The 17,970-nt window shown below is 42.3% G+C and overlaps 1 protein-coding gene across 1 annotated transcript in view; it reads left to right on the top strand.

Annotated features, from left to right (window-relative positions):
• Positions 1-17,445, top strand: part of LOC138946559 (uncharacterized) — a 77,184-nt gene extending 59,739 nt beyond the window's left edge. Inside the window, exons 8-12 of the mRNA XM_070318000.1 lie at positions 3,138-3,261; positions 3,588-3,742; positions 8,208-8,427; positions 16,595-16,845; positions 17,191-17,445. Coding sequence (XP_070174101.1) covers positions 3,138-3,261; positions 3,588-3,742; positions 8,208-8,427; positions 16,595-16,845; positions 17,191-17,445 — 1,005 coding nt within the window. The remainder of the gene's footprint in view (positions 1-3,137; positions 3,262-3,587; positions 3,743-8,207; positions 8,428-16,594; positions 16,846-17,190) is intronic.
• Positions 17,446-17,970: the final 525 nt, after the last annotated feature.

The following is a 17,970-nucleotide window of genomic DNA, read 5'->3' as shown; positions in this document are numbered from 1 at the left end:
CATCAGGAACAGCATCGATAACAGGCTCAATGCCCTGAGGACTGGATTTACAGGTCTGACATCTAGGCTGGATTCACCGCAGGATCTGTTAAATAAAAGTTGGTCTAAGTAATCTGATCAAAAGACCTAAACCATAGTCACCAAACCTTGTGTGTTTATTTCCAAGTTCAAACAACAATTCCATTTTGCTGCTGAACTTGGACCTAAAATTTTACAAATATGAACTTCCAATGTCCACATGAAAAATCTTCCTTCAAAAATAATCTAAGTTCCGATTCACAATCATCAGAACATGAAGATTCTTCTTCGAAAATATTTACAAGTTAACTTTCTTCAAAGTTGTTATTTTCCTTTTGCAAAAGTATTTATTTATTTATTTATTTGTTGCTTAACGTCCAGCCGACTACGCAGAGCCATATCAGGACGAGGAAGGGGGGGATGAAGGGGGCCACTTGTCAAGCGATTCCTGTTTACAAATGCACTAACCCATTACTTGTGTCCCAGCAGGCTTTAGTAAAACTAAATTAATACCTACTGGAAGATTACCAGTTTCCAGTATGTTAAAATAGGCTTAACCTATCTACTGCTGGACTTACATCAGAACACTAACAGATTAAACTATACATGAATCGCGAGACAAGCGGCAAGAGAAGAGATTTTTGGAAAAAATACAGGTGAATGAGCAAGAAGGCAGAAAAAAGAAAAGAATTCATGAAGAAAAAGAGAGCATGACAGGAAAGAGGAACCAAAAATCTACCTAACAGCAAACTAGAAAGCTCCTGCGGTTCCAAAAACAGGAGGGGCCTTTAATTTCATAACCGCAGTGCCCCACTGCGGGATTGCAAAAGTATTCACAAAGTCAAAATTGCTTTTAAAACATGACAACTTATGACCTCTTTAACTTCCTGTCCACTTATAGACACACAAGGTCAAGGTCACACATGTTCTACAAATTCACAACAAAATTATCTCAAATGACAGCCTTTCGCACTTCCAAAGAATTTTCACAACAGGTTATGAAAATTAAAACAACATGCTTCCGCCATTTTGAATTCAAGGGACACAACTCTCCGCTCTTCCTTCAATGGACATAACCCACTTTCCCCAGAAACAGTTACTCATTGTCCGTAAATTTATCTTCACACTCTCATTCAAAATCCAAGCCCTACTGCTTCACATTATAACAACATGTATCCATTTACATTTTAGGAATCTCCTAAATCATTTTTACGTCAGGTAGCTTCAAAGTTATTTACCATGTGGGACCATGAGGTCCGCCATTTTGGAAAACGAAAAATGCATGGCCAAACTATGTACAGGCGCATAGGCAATTTGAAAATGTTACCACCCTCCTATCCCAAATAATACCTACTACAATCGAACATAAACCAAACTGAAACTCAGAAAATAAAGCACATATTCACACATTCTTTCCACCATACTAAGGGTCTTGCTAGTTACAGAATATTCAGCATAACACGCTCACACTGCAGAATCAACATTTTCGCTCACCATAATATCCCGTGATAGGATGAATCTTTGAGCAAAACATCATCTTGACAGAAGCCATTTGAACACGGGCTTTCTTCCTTGAAGACATCACACCACACTGTTCTAGGGAAACGGAATTCAAACAAGCCTTCACACTTTCCGTCCTGTCAGGAGTTCAATCGAGAACCACCTGAGACCGACACTTCATGTCCTCGCGCTGTGAGTTTAGGTTACAACTGCCGTCCTGTCCGTCACACTCACGTGACCGTCTCACTTCTGACCCCAGGTTCTATAACTCGTTTAAGCTTGTTTTGTTTTCCTAACCTGACTTCCCTCCCTTCTACCACATATCTCGGCAAAACTGGAAACAATCAGTTTTAACAAAATTGAACCGTGACAATCCTCGCAACACCACTCCCGCCCCAACCTCCCTCTCTGCTACAGACCCCTTCCTACCACAAAAAAACCAACAGTTAACAAGTCAAGGTCGATAGATACAAAGAATTACAAAGCATTTTTACGGAGAGCGGGTTTGTGTGTGTGTGTGTGTGTGTGTGTGTGTGTGTGTGTGTGTGTGTGTGTGTGTGTGTGTGTGTGTGTGTGTGTGTGTGTGTGTTTGTGAATTTAGCTCAAAGCTATTTTTTGTTTGCAGAGCTTTACCCTTACGGCATAGATAAGGGAGACGACAAGTTGTTTGTCAAGCACGACAGAGTACGGCGACTTCCTCTGAAAGATGGCTTTCCTGTTGGAAACAAACATTATAAGAACCTGTTTGTAAGCGAACCTGGTTCAGTTATTACTCGTTGAAACAAAGTCTGTATGTATAAGTATGTTTAAAAGCACCCTCTGTTGATTCATATTGAAAAGAATCGCTATTTAAGACTTTTTATGATGTTGTTCTATGTCTTATGTAATGAAACAATCAATATAAAAAACAAAAAACGTTCTTTGAGAACACTTTGTTCTTTCTGTTGCAAACATACTGTAGGCTATTTTTTAAATATTTTTTTCGTTTCTGTTTAAAACAAACTCTATAGCAGATCCAGCCCGTTTGTAATCAGAATCTCTGCCGAAACAAATATCTCGATCTTTGAAGACTTTTGATGATAGTGTGTGGAGTAATTAAAAATATAGAAAAGATAAAAGAAGGACAAGGTCGTCGAGTATATTACAAATAATTATTAATTAGAAAAAAAATATATGTGAGGATTGTTTTTTTGTTAAAATAAGAGGAATTTTTTTTCTGGGCGTTTGTTGATTAATTTATTTCTTGATTTCTTTATTACATTATTTTGTCATTTATCTATTGATGAATTTATATATTTATATATTTATCTATGTATTGATTTATTGATTTCTTGATTGACTAATGTATTGATTTCTTTATTTACGTATTATTTATATTACCTTTACCTCACATAAATATATTAGGTTATTTTTTCTATTAAGATTGTAAAATAAAACATCTGCGTTTGGAAGCCCTAATATCTCAGAAAAAAGCTGATTCCCAGAACAAAAGATAGGGCAAAAAAGACGTTTGAAATCTTGCCAAATCTTGTATAACTTCAGAAAAAAAGCTGATTCCCAGAACAAAAGATAGGGAAAATAAGACGTTTGAAATCTTGCCAAATCTTGTATAACTTCAGATTGCCAACAAAGGGTTGGTCAGCTTCGGAAAGCGAGACTTTGGGAAACACTTCAAGCTGAACAAGTCCCGCCCGATGATCTGCACTTACAATTCGGACATCAATGCACCAGGCAGAAACGGTGGTGGGTTTTTCTTTTTCATATTGAAAAAAACAAATAAACCAAAACAGTAACAGAACAACAACAACAGCAACTTTATGAACACGTCTCTCGTGCAGCATTCCTAACAGTGAGTGTTAGAAAACAGTAGATAAAGAATAATCATGACATTTCCCCAATCGCATACTTTCTTTGCATTCAACTGGTGTCTTTTATTTCGTTAGTATCGCTTCTATGTAAAAAGCTTGAATCATTGTTGAACCCTCCTGCGAAAAGTAGTGGTGATTTAAAGAAGGCAACACTTAGAACAATAATTCAACTCCTTTTCCCACACGTTTTGTTCTGTCCAGGTTTGTACTTCCAGCTTTACGAAACGGACGGGGAAGTTCTACGCAAAGCCAGCAGCCAGATTCAAGAGTTCACCGAGCACAAAGAGTATTCCGCTAGCCTCGTTCTCGTCGTTACGTGGGATCACGTGACACACCTGGAAAGTCCTAACCCGGCAGTAAGTACAAAACGAAAAGGAAGGTTTTTTGTTCGAAAGGAAAATTTAGCAAAACAGAAACTGACTTTTATTAGAATGGTCACTGACAGGCTCTTTACATTTAGTCAAGTTTGGACTAAATGTTTTAACATAGACGGGGGAATCGAGACGAGGGTGTGGTGTATGTGCATGTGTGTGTCTGTGTGTATGTGTAGAGCGATTCAGAGAAAACTACTTGACCGATTTTCATGAAACTTTACATGAGAGTTCCTGAGTATGATGTTCCCACCTTGTTTTTTCATTTTTTTCATAAATGTCTTTGATGACGTCATATCCGGCTTTTTGTGAAAGTTGAGGCGGCACTGTCGCACCCTCATTTTTTAACCAAATTGATTGAAATTTTGGTCCAGCAATCTTCGACAAAGTCCGGACTATGGGATTGCATTTCAGCTTCTTAGCCTAAAAACTAGTTAATTAGTTTACTCATTAAAGTTGTCATCAAAATCGAATTTTCAAAAGCAGATAAAAAAAATGATTGCATTGTATTTCTCATCTTCTCCTGAATTCAAAAATATATAGATATCACATGTTAACGCTAAAAATGTGCTCAGAATAAAAGAAAATATGTTCAGTAAGTACTACGCACGCGTGCTTCGCGGAGACGAGCGTGACCCGTCTCGGTCTTCGGTATGGTTAGTGTCACGTATCCATCGCCAGAGGCATAACAATTTGTGTATAGGCAAGAAGTTTATTCAGTTAAGAAACATAAACAAAAAACATGTAACAGTTATAAATACGACCTAGACTTCCGTAAATCAACCTCACGCAACAAATAACGCTCACGCACCCTAATAACACACACGCACACTAACGACAGCGGATCTCCGCTATGGCGACTAAACTAAATGATACCTATACAGGCTGGGACCGGACGGAGCACTTCACCGAAGCGGTCAAAACAGCGTCCAGGAATTGTCTGCAGTTCCGTACACAAGAAAATAACTGCCAGTTGTGGCCTCAAGGCACTCAAAATGCCTGTAAACTGGCCTCAAGGCACTCAAAACGCCTGTAAACTGGCCTCAAGGCACTCAAAATGCCTGTAAACTGGCCTCAAGGCACTCAAAATGCCTGTAAACTGGCCTCAAGGCACTCAAAACGCCTGTAAACTGGCCTCAAGGCACTCAAAATGCCTGTAAACTGGCCTCAAGGCACTCAAAATGCCTGTAAACTGGCCTCAAGGCACTCAAAACGCCTGTAAACTGGCCTCAAGGCACTCAAAATGCCTGTAAACTGGCCTCAAGGCACTCAAAATGCCTGTAAACTGGCCTCAAGGCACTCAAAATGCCTGTAAACTGGCCTCAAGGCACTCAAAATGCCTGTAAACTGGCCTCAAGGCACTCAAAACGCCTGTAAACTGGCCGCACAAGAAAACAACCAAAAATGTCTATTGCAGGTTATAGAACAGAGGGCTGGTGGGCGTGGCTATTACAGAGCAGAGAATGAAAAGTACTCAGCTGCAGATTGTGACCCAGTGTCCGTCTTCAGAGTTCGCTCAAAGTTACTGCAGTTCCACAACAGGCGTGGCCCATGGAAAGTCGCGTGCAGGCGCGTCCCTGATGCCACGTAGTCAGTCGCAGGGTGGGACCTAATTCTGCACGCTCAACCGCTTTACGCCTTCTGGTGTGAAGCCCCACAGTCCCAAGACGAGAATATGACGAAGTGCGATGACGACGATGAGATGAAAAGAAGAAGCAAGGAGATGAGAGCTGGAACAATACTAATTCACTCTCAGTGTTTTGTCACAAATGCCTATTCTAAACATTCTCTCTCTGTGCCAGCCAGCCCCAAAATAAAAGATTAAACCCCTGTCCTAAATATAAGGCAAAAAAAAAAAAATTGTCTGTTTAGGGTAACATGACCAAAAAAAGTAGGGTCGGTAGGTAGGTAGGGTTTTTTTTTTTTTTTTTTTTGTTTTGTGTGTAAATGCTATGTTGGCTGAACATTCACTTCTTATATTTGATGAATACATGTTTCAAAACTAACGTATAAATAAAACAGAGAGAAAGGGAGAGAAAGAAACGCCAAATGTCTCTTTTTAGCATTTTTATCTCTTTTTTTTTTTTTTTTTTTTTTAAATCAAAAAAAAGTTTTTGGGTCGGCGCCAAATCGATAGGGTCGGTCGGGTTACCCTAAACAGACAATTTTTTTTGTTGGCCTAACAGCATGTTTCACTTTCATTTAGCTTCCAGAAAAACGAAGGGCACCAGAGAAAATGTTTAGAACAATGAACGGCAAAATTACATAAATTGCATCAACAAAAGCAGCATTTTAAAGAAAATATTACATACTACACCCACTACAGAATGGGTAACAAAGAAAGGGGACAGGGAACACTTTCCCTTGGTTTAAGCATAATTATCAATGACTAACATGGAACACGTGGTCTCACCTCATCAGCTCATGAACAACACAAAACCGGTGACAACTGAAGACAGGATACAACTAATCCTTGGGATAGCTAAGCTACTAGGGTAGCCCTCCGCCCTACGAGTAGGATGAATAAGGTCTTCCAGGCGACAAACGAATGCTCGCCGACCCTCCCATACAAAACTTCAGCTCCTCTCGCCACCGAGTCAAGTGTGAAAAGAACGTCTGCCTCACGTGTGTCCTTTTACTTCCGTTCCCTCTAGTTGTCTCCCCTTAGCGTCTTATTAGCGCGCGGTAGTACACTCGCGTCTTGAAAGTGCAAACAGACAGTGGAGACGCATATCCTCGTGTGTTGTCCGTGACAGTTAGCCGAGACTATCTGAATGTAGTCTCGGCGATAACTAGTTTGTGGTGTTGATCTTGACTAAATGTTTTTATATCGCTTCACGCGACTTGGTTTTTCTAACCCACTATCCACTTTCTTTTCCATGAAGGCAAACAAAAGTTAGGTATTTGAACGAAAGCAAATTGTCTATTGCAAAATAAGAAATTGCCTTTTATTAGAATATTCACTGACAGGCGTTTTATTTCCATATCCCCTTTCCATATCAGAACAACAACAACAACAACAACAACAACGACGACGACGACAAGAACAAGAACAACAACAACACTACTACTACTACTACTTTACATTTAGTCAAGTTTTGACTAAATGTTTTAACGTAGAGGGGGAATCGAGACGAGGGTCGTGGTGTATGTGTGTGTGTGTCTGTGTGTCTGTCTGTCTGTCTGTGCGTGTGTGTGTGTAGAGCGATTCAGACTAAACTACTGGACCGATCTTTATGAAATTTTACATGAGAGTTTCTGGGAATGATATCCCCGGATGTTTTTTTCTTTTTTTCGATAAATGTCTTTGATGACGTCATATCCGGCTTTTTGTAAAAGTTGAGGCGGCACTGTCACACCCTCATTTTTCAATCAAATTGATTGAAATTTTGGCCAAGCAATCTTCGACGAAGGCCGGACTTCGGTATTGCATTTCAGCTTGGTGGCTTAAAAATTAATTAATGACTTTGGTCATTAAAAATCTGAAAATTGTAAAAAAGAATAATTGTTTATAAAACGATCCAAATTTACGTTCATCTTATTCTTCATTATTTCCTGATTCCAAAACATATAAATATGTTACATTTGGATTAAAAACAAGCTCTCAAAATTAAAAAATTATAAAAAAATAAAAATTATGATCAAAATTAAATTTTTGAAATCAATTTAAAAACACTTTCATCTTATTCCTTGTTGGTTCCTGATTCCAAAAACATATAGATATGATATGTTTGGATTAAAAACACGCTCAGAAAGTTAAAACGAAGAGAGGTACAGTAAAGCGTGCTATGAAGCACAGCGCAACCGCTACCGCGCCAAACAGGCTCGTCACTTTCACTACCTTTTGCACTAGCGGCGGACTACGTTCAGTTTCATTCTGTGAGTTCCACAGCTTGACTAAATGTAGTAATTTCGCCTTACGCGACTTGTTTGTTTGTTTGTTTGCTTAACGCCCAGCCGACCACGAAGGGCCATATCAGGGCGGTGCTGCTTTGACATATAACGTGCGCCACACACAAGACAGAAGTCGCAGCACAGGCTTCATGTCTCACCCAGTCACATTATTCTGACACCGGACCAACCAGTCCTAGCACTAACCCCATAATGCCAGACGCCAGGCGGAGCAGCCACTAGATTGCCAATTTTAAAGTCTCCCGATCACGGGGCGGACGCCTTACCACTTGGCCAACCGTGCCGGTCTACTACTACTTGGAATAATAATAATAAGAAGAAGCTTAAGAATAATAATAATAATAATAATAATAAGAAGAAGAAGAAGAAGAAGAAGAAGAAGAAGAAGAAGAAGAAGAAGAAGAAGAAGAAGAAGAAGAAGAAGAAGAAGAAGAAGAAGAAGCAGAACAAGTAGAACAAGAAGAAAAACAAGAACAAGAACGAGAAGAAAATATTTACTGCTAACGTTGTCAATAATTCATATGAACTATTTCCACAGAGCGAACAAGCAACTGTGCAACTGGCGCTGATATCTGACGGCCGACGGTCATTCGGCGTTGTGTACTACAAGCGAGGAGAGATGAATTGGCCTGATCTGAAAAATCGCCCGCTCATCATCGGCTTCTCTGACGGACAGGAAGATCACGAACCAGTATACTCCCCGTACTGCAACACTTCCGAGGCATTCACCGGGATGGACAAGATTAAAGGAAACACGGGTAAAGCACTATAGAATATCGACGTCGTCATGGACTTTTGGCGTTACTCATTTTAGAGGTCAACGTCAAAACTTGTTTTTAATTTTTATGGAAAAGTGTTAATAATTGTACCTGGTATGGATAGAAATTTAAAAGAATGTTAGATCATGTATTTTCGATCGCATTTTAGAGAATAATTCTCATGGACAATGATTTACTTAGTCTAAAGCACAACAACATCAACATCGGATTACGCCAAAAGTCAAGGACGACGACGATATCAAGATAAAAAATGTTAGGAGTGCTTGTTTCAACATAATGTTGTTGTGCTTCGATCGGTACATTAGTCACAGTTTTTCAAATAATACACATTAGAGTATTGGCCTTTCCCCCTTCCAAGATGAAATCCAAATACAGATATAGTGCTAACATTTCAGAATCAAGAATTAAAAACCAAGAATAGGAACTTTGAGAAACAATAACAATCTTGGAAAGGACTACAAAACAAAAAACCCATGTTAAGGTTCTCGAACGATTTCATTTGTAACACAAAAATAGCATGCACAACTTCATCGACCCAATATGCAATAAGACAAATAAATGAAGATTTTTTTCTTCTTTCTTTTTCTTTATCTTCTTCTCCTCTTTCTCTTGCTTGTCCCGATGCTTGCACCTTGTCCCGATGCTTGTACCTTGTCCCAATGCTTGCACCTTGTCCCGATGCTTGTACCTTGTCCCGATGCTTGTACCTTGTCCCGATGCTTGCACCTTGTCCCAATGCTTGCACCTTGTCCCGATGCTTGTACCTTGTCCCGATGCTTGCACCTTGTCCCAATGCTTGCACCTTGTCCCGATGCTTGCACCTTGTCCCGATGCTTGCACCTTGTCCCGACGCTTGTACCTTGTCCCGATGCTTGTACCTTGTCCCGATGCTTGTACCTTGTCCCGATGCTTGTACCTTGTCCCAATGCTTGCACCTTGTCCCGATGCTTGCACCTTGTCCCAATAGGCTTTCACGCCGCCCCGTCCCAGTACTCACTGCTCCATCCACACCTGAATTTCGATCCGCTGCCAGACTTGTCGATTTTACAGACACTCCAGGGAAGCTGCGGTGGGCTACCCTCTGAAGATGACACTGCACTGCTGCCGAGTCACTTCCACGGTGTTCAGTATTGGTCCTGTTCCTGGCCAGGGGGCAGCGCTACCTACTAAGCTAAATAAATGAAGATGGCTCTGACTATTTTGCCAGAGACTCATCATAACCAACGCTTTCTGGGATAAGTTTTCTGTCTGTGCACTATACAGACCATTTAAAATTTGGGTCGATGTACTTGTGAATGTCTTATTTTGTAAAAAATGAAAACATCCCCGTATAATTATGTTTGTTTCTATTCCCCTTCTAAGATGATTACTGTTTCTCAAAGGGTCGCTACTGATATGGCCAACACACTATCGATGACAAGGGGAAGAACTAAACCCAACATTGTAAAAATCCTGTCCACACTTCTGTTGTTTTACCCTGCGACGACCCCAGCTTCCGTTGCATATGAAACCGAGTTGTTCTTTACCGTATAACCACGCAGACACACACACACACACACACACACACACACACATACATACACACACACACACACACACACACATACACATACACACATACACACACACACACACACATACACACACATACACATACACACACACATACACATACACACACACATACACACATACACACACATACACACACACACACACATGAACTCACACACACACACACACACATGAACTCACACACACACACACACACACACACACACACACACATGAACACACACACACACATGAACTCACACACACACACACACACACACACACACATGAACTCACACACACACACACATGAACACACACACACACACGCACATGAACTCACACACACACACACACACACACACACAGACACACACACAGACACACACACCTACGCCCACTTACACAGAAACTCCCCCTCATAAGCGGGGATGAAAGTGTGGTGGCCAGTGACCCGGAACGAACAACAACCAAAGGTTGCGACTCTGGTTTGTGTTCAGGGAAATCCGATTGCACGAACTGCACGAGATACGACTTTCTCGTTTTTACATTTAATCAAGTTTTGACTAAATGTTTTAACGTAGAGGGGGGAATCGAGACGAGGGTGTGGTGTATGTATGTGTGAGTGTGCGTGTGTGAGTGTGTGTGCGTGTGTGTGTGTGTGTGTGTGTGTGTCTGTGTGTGTCTGTGTGTGTGTGTGAGTGTGTATAACGCGATTCTGAGAAACTACTGGACCGATCTTCATGAAACTTAACATGAGAGTTCCTGAGTATTATGTCTCCAGATTTTTTTTTTTAGTTTTTCGATAAATATCTTTGATGACGTCATATCCGGCTTTTTGTGAAAGTTGAGGCAGCACTGTCACGCTCTCATTTTTCAACCAATTGGGTTTAAATTTTGGTCAAGTAATCTTCGACGAAGCCCGGACTCTGGTATTGCATTTCAGCTTGGAGGCTTAAAAGTTAATTAATGAGTTTGCTCATTAAAGTTGTCATTAAAATCGATTTTTCGCAAACAGATTTAAAATTGATTGCATCGTATTCTTCATCACATTCTGAATCTAAAAATATATACATACTAGAATGAATACCCGCTTCGCCGGGTAGCCGGCTTCGCCGGGAAGAAGTACTTAGAGCCGTACGCCGGCTTCGCCGGGTCCGAACAATGGACCCGCCAAGCTTAGGTCCCTCCCAGATTCGTGGAATGGGAACAGCACGAAAATGATTCAGTGGCCATAATGCCATTCCTGACCATATCGAGTAACATCCTTGTCGACGAATGTAACCGTGTTAATCACCTGTGGAGGCGAACTCCACTCAAACAGGACTGAGCAAGTTATGGCTTCTCAAAGGAAGGCCAGTACATAAAATTACACAAAAGCCGCCAGACCACATCACAAACAGAACTGAACAATGCACAGGTGTTGCTCACATAGAGACACACACACAAACACACACACACACACAAAAACACAGAGAAGCCGTATCTATAGAGAGATAGATGACAGTGTATTTTTCGCGTGGCTATAAATGGATTCGACCTTTGCACTTTTACAGTGAGGATAATTTACGGGTCCAATTTACGTTCTGTACACTGCGTTGACCTTCTAAAAATAGTAACAGTAACAGAACGCCGGGAATATCCGAAGACGCTCAGCGCAGTGGACAGCGCAGTGACATTCTAAAAATAGTAGTAACTTACAACTGAACGGGAAAGCCACACGAAGGAAGGGAGATAAACGCCAAACACTGGAGAAGATAAGGAAGAGTTACTTATAATGGTGAAATGAACACAAAAACCCAAATCAGTTCAGCGCTGCGCGCTGAGAGCACGTGTTGAAATATCTCATCGATGATATTGTGTCCGGGGTGTAGCTGAATACGGTGTCCAAATTTGAAAAAGATCCACCGAGAACTTTGGCGTTGTGATGTGGTGTAGCGGCTATGGTGTGTCGGTATGGGGGCCCGGGTAGCTGAGGTGGAACCAAAATAGCTGAGGTGGAACCAAAATCGGTTCAGCGCTGCGCGCTGAGAGCACGTGTTGAAATATCTCATCGATGAGGTTGTGTCCGGGGTCTCTCTGAAAAAGCCCACCAAATTTGAAGCAGATCCATCGAGAACTTTGGCCGTGCATCGCGCACAGACAGACACACACACAGACACACAGACACACAGACACTAGTCGTATATATATATAGATGTCATGTTTACTCTTAAAATGTGATCACAATTAACGAAAAATTTTCTTTATTTGGTGTTTAACGTCGTTTTCAACCATTCAAGGTTATATCGCGACGGATTAACGAAAATAGGTTAATTATACTGTTCAAAAAAAGAAACGCATAGCTTGTAATATTTGGTTAATTTAGTTATATGCATGGCTACAAGGATATCCACCAAACTGCAGAAAATGTTTATCTGGTCGTCGACCTTTCGTTCATTGCCACAAGTGAGCTCTGCACGTGACGCATGCGTTATCAGTGGCTACAATGTCAAAATTGCTCATTTGGCATGACCACTCGTCATGCTTCAGTGTAATCTCGTGAAACTCGGGGAATATTGAGCTCTCACCATGTCTTCCAAAACCCATAAAAGCGGATTGTTCGCCACAAAGAAATCAGACGACAATTCAGCGACGAAAGATGGCCCGATTGAGCAGAGAAGACCGCCAAATTGCATTGGGTCGTTTACAAGCAGGCCAAAGTCAAAGTGCAATCGCCAGGCACTTCCACGTGTCCCAGAGCACCATCAGTAGACTGTGGGTCAGGTTTCAAGCCACTGGCTCCGTTGCTGACTTGCCACGAGCGGGAAGACCAAGGGCGACAACTGCTGCTCACGACCGCTTCATACGGCTCCGCCACCTCCGGAATCGTTTCCTGTCGGCCTCATCTTCTGTCCAGGCTCTCCCCGGGCCACACCGATTATCGGACCAGACCGTGCGGAACCGCCTGCATGAAGCTGGTTTGAGAGCTCGCAGACCTCACAGAGGAGCTGTCCTCACCCGCCGCCATCGCCAGAACCGAGTGCAGTGGGGCAACCAGCACCTTCGCTGGACCGTCCGGAATCACTGGAGACACGTGTGGTTCAGCGACGAGTCCTACTTCCTGCTCCAGCGACATGATGGTCGGAGGAGGGCCTACCGGAGAGTAAACGAACGTTACGCGCCCAACTGTGTGGATGAGGCACCCGTTCATGGTGGTGGAGGCGTCATGGTGTGGGGGGCGATCAATACCGCTGGAAGGAGCACCCAGGTGCACGTCCAAGGGCGCATAACTGCCCAGCGATACGTGGAGGAAATTCTGCGCCCACACGCCCTTCCTCTTCTGGCTGACCAGGATGCCATATTCCAGCAGGACAACGCTCGCCCGCACACAGCACGACTCGCCACCCAGTTCCTCACCGACCACCATGTCCAGGTGCTTCCCTGGCCATCCATGTCGCCAGACATGAACCCGATAGAACACCTCTGGGATGAATTGGACAGACGTGTGCGCAGGCGAGAAGAAGCGCCGGCAAATCACCGCGATCTATTGCAGGCACTTCAGGAGGAGTGGGACACCATCCCACAGCAAGATATCCGGCATCTGATCCAGTCCATGCCCAGAAGGTGCCGGGCAGTTGTTGCCACACCCCCCCACCCCCCCCCCCCCCGGGGACACCCCGAAGCGTCCCGGTACCAAAGCGTCCCGGTACCGAAGCGTCCCGGTACCAAAGCGTCCTGGTACCGAAGCGTCCCGGTACCAAAGCGTCCCGGTACCAAAGCGTCCCGGTACCGAAGCGTCCCACTATAACGCGTCACAGGACTTAGACTTTTTTTTTTTTAACCTTGAGTGACCTTGATTTGACCTTGACTTGACTAACCATATTTATTTTTTTTAATTTAATCTTGACCTTGATTTGACCTTGACTTCACTGATTTTTTTAATTTTGCACAGACCTTGATTTGCTTTCGGTAAAAAAAAAAAATCACTTTTTGTCCAACTTTTCTCCAACTTTACTTTAGATCTGTACTCACAACACACCAATTTGGAAATACTGTACCCACGTGGACAAGTTCGGGGGAAAAGTCCACAAGAGGGATATGTCTGTTATCACACACGCTTTCTGGCTTCACTAGCGTGAGCGTCGGAAAAAGTCTTTTCAGTTCTGCCTCCGACTTTTAAATTGTATCATTTGGGTTACTAATTTGGGTTTGATTGGGTTCATTTGGGTAATAAAGAACGCTCGCGCTGGACCCGAGTACTCTTCAGACTGGCTCGCTCCCCCAGTATGAAAGTTTTTGTCTTGTGCACGTTTAAGACCAAGTGATTGCTCTGTGTGAATTACAGGCATTCCCTTTGCTATATAATACATTGGCATGCGAGCCGAGGACATGATGTGCGTGGTGACTGGTACTGGGACGCTTCGGCACCGGGACGCTTCGTGCCCTACTGCGCGGGAGCGTCCCGAAGCGTCCCGGTACCAAAGCGTCCCGGTACCCCTGTGACGCGTTATAGTGGGACGCTTCGGTACCGGGACGCTTCGGCACCGGGACGCTTCGGTACCAGGACGCTTCGGTACCGGGACGCTTCGTGATGTACCCACACCCCCTACTGACTTGACAGCCTCGGCACCCAATCGTATTGATTGACTGATTGATTTGAAGATGCAAATGAACTGTGTGTGCATTCAACTGTGTCCATACCAAATTTCAAACAAATAATCTAAATATTGGATTTTCTGTTAATTTTTTCGAAAAATAAAACAAATTTGGCAAGTAGCAACTATGCGTTTCTTTTTTTGAACAGTATAGTACTTCGATTATTATTTAAGAAATCGACCCAAAAATGATTTCATCTTATTCCTTATCATTTCCTGATTCCAAAAACATATCAATATAATATGTTGTATTCGAAACAAGCTCAGAAAGTTAAAAAGAATACAGAAAAGCGCGCTTCCCTGCTTACCGCAGTACGCTATTTCGCTATTCTTGCATGTCAGTTTCACTTCGTGTTGCACGGAAAAAATGAGCGACTTCCTTGCCGCGTGGATTGACGGAGTGCGTTCAGTTTTTACATTTAGTCAAGTTTTGACTAAATGTTTTAACATAGAGGGGGAATCGAGACGAGGGTCGTGGTGTATGTGTGTGTGTGTGTGTGTGTGTGTGTGTGTGTGTGTGTGTGTGTGTGTGTGTGTGTGTGTGTGTGTGTGTGTGTGCGTGTGTGTGTGTAGAGCGATTCAGACCAAACTACTGGACCGATCTTTATGAAATTTGACATGAGAGTTCCTGGGAATGATATCCCCGGACGTTTTTTTATTGTTTCGATAAATACCTTTGATGACGTCATATCCGGCTTTTTGTAAAAGTTGAGGCGGCACTGTCACACCCTCATTTTTCAATCAAATTGATTGACATTTTTGTAAAGCAATCTTCGACGAAGGCCGGACTTCGGTATTGCATTTCAGCTTGGTGGCTTAAAAATTAATTAATGACTTTGGTCATTAAAGGTCCTTGTCTACATTTTTATACCGAAATCGCCATTTGACCATTAAAATGCAGAGTCTATTATCTACAAATATCAACAATACACCCCCTTTCGATCAGGAAAGACGAAGCCAGTGTAGCCGTTTGAAAATTCATTGTAGTATTCCAGCGTAGTATTCATAGTAGGATATTGGAAAATGCCAAGCGCAAAGCTTCTCTCAAATCCCATGCATTTCGTGCGTTTAAAAAAAAGCGTGGACAGCGCTCCAGTGTCAAACTGTTGCTGCACTTGTTTGGGCGTGGCTATAAGCATAGTGACATGAATTTGATTGGTTAGTATTTTTAGGCAAAGCACATGAACTCAGCAAACAGAAAACAAAATATTGGAAGCGTGAGTCACGCTACCCAAAAATAAAATCTTTTTTTACATATATTTTTTTTTCAATAACTTTTTTCCCCATAGTTCATTCATCATTTGACATAATTTTGTATCGAAATCTAACCATAAGATTATTGAAAAAAAGCAAAAATGTAGACGACCACCTTTAAAAATGAAAATTGTAATAATTTTTTTTTATATAAAACGATCCAAATTTACGTTCATCTTATTCTACATCATTTCCTGATTCCAAAAACATATAAATATGTTATATTTGGATTAAAAACAAGCTCTGAAAATTAAAAATATAAAAATTATGATCAAAATTAAATTTCCGAAATCGATTTAAAAACAATTTCATCTTATTCCTTGTCGGTTCCTGATTCCAAAAACATATAGATATGATATGTTTGGATTAAAAACACGCTCAGAAAGTTAAAACGAAGAGAGGTACAGAAAAGCGTGTTATGCAGCACAGCGAAACCACTACCGCGCTGAACAGGCTCGTCAGTTTCACTCCGTTATGCACAAGCGGCGGACTACGGTCATTGTGAAAAAATGCAGTGCGTTCAGTTTCATTCTGTGAGTTCCACAGCTTGACTAAATGTAGTAGTTTCGCCTTACGCGACTTGTATTCTGTGGGTTCGACAGATTGACTAAATGTAATTTCGCCTTACGCGACTTGTTTCTTCTTTTTGTGTGCGTTGACTTTCCCTTCTGGTTAACGCCCGCGTTGATATTGGTTTCCAGGGCGATTGGGGATGTGGGTGTACACTATAGGAGACAAGTCCAGCCCAGACAAGCAATGCCGTGACTGGAGGAAGCGAAACTCGGCCAAGAAGAAAGACAGACTTGTTGGCTTTTCTCGTCTGCCAGACTGTCCGTGTAACTCGCGCTTTCTGTGGGGCAACTGGCGCTTTTCTCACTCGAGGGACGGAAATAACGTGCGCTGCTTCAGGATGACAGTGGGCAAAAGCCGTCAACTTGCTCCGTACGGAAAGGTTAGTTTGAAAAAAGCATCAAAGGGTTTGTCAGAATAATTATGTTCACACCGATTGAGACAGTCAGTGTTCTCCGAGGCCGTACTAGCTGTCGTGGTGAACAGTGAAGGTATGGATCTGATTCAAATGTCATGGTTTGGTCAAAAGTACAAATACAATGTAGGTATCAATCCTTTTTAAATAAGAATTCCGTTTAATGTTTGCCATTGAACCCACACAAACGAGCACACTTTTGTAGTCTTGGCCAGCCGCCTGAATATGAGTTTTTGTCGGCCTCTGACGTCACATGGCTCAAAGAACAGAACCCCCATATTCAATCGATACATGTATTTATTACTGCTACAGGAGTGTTGCTACGCGTGGAACAGGGGGCAGTGGTCATCGTTCGGTCAGTTCATCTCGGACCCTCCACACGCCGGGTCAGCCACGGCCTTCAACCCCGCCTTCTGGTCACTGCAGTCCGACTACCAGCGAGAGGACCGCCAGGCCCACGACGTGTGCTGCTACAACACCACCAAAGACGGCTTCTGCAAAGCCTTCTACAGATTGAGACCAGTGGGAAAGTGCAGTAGTAGGATTCCCTTCAGCTTCTGTGAGTAAAGTATCGCCGCAAAAGTTGTGTTTTAAGTACAACTTGCTTCTTTGTGGAACGATTGGTCTCAGTCCTTTTTTCCTTTTGAGTACGTGCACCTTTTGTTCATTTGTGGAATCTTAACTTTTGAGTAGGCTACTTGCACCTTTGGTTTCATTTGTGGAATCTTAACTTTTGAGTACTTGCACCTTTGGTTTCATTTGTGGAATCTTAACTTTTGAGTACTTGCACCTTTGGTTTCATTTGTGGAATCTTGACTTTTGAGTACGTGCACTTTTTGTTCATTTGTGGAATCTTAACTTTTGAGTACGTGCACTTTTTGTTCATTTGTGGAATCTTAACTTTTGAGTACGTGCACTTTTTGTTCATTTGTGGAATCTAAACTTTTGAGTACGAGCACCTTTTGTTCATTTGTGGAATCTTAACTTTTGAGTACGAGCACCTTTTGTTTCATTTGTGGAATCTTAACTTTTGAGTACGTGCAACTTTTGTTTGGCATTGGTGGCCAGAGAAAAGACAATTTGTCATCAGTA

The sequence above is a fragment of the Littorina saxatilis genome, linkage group LG14 (assembly GCF_037325665.1).
Source record: "Littorina saxatilis isolate snail1 linkage group LG14, US_GU_Lsax_2.0, whole genome shotgun sequence".
NCBI lineage: Eukaryota > Metazoa > Mollusca > Gastropoda > Littorinimorpha > Littorinidae > Littorina > Littorina saxatilis.
Note: the sequence above shows the minus strand (reverse complement) of the source record. Positions and strands in the feature narration are given on the sequence as shown.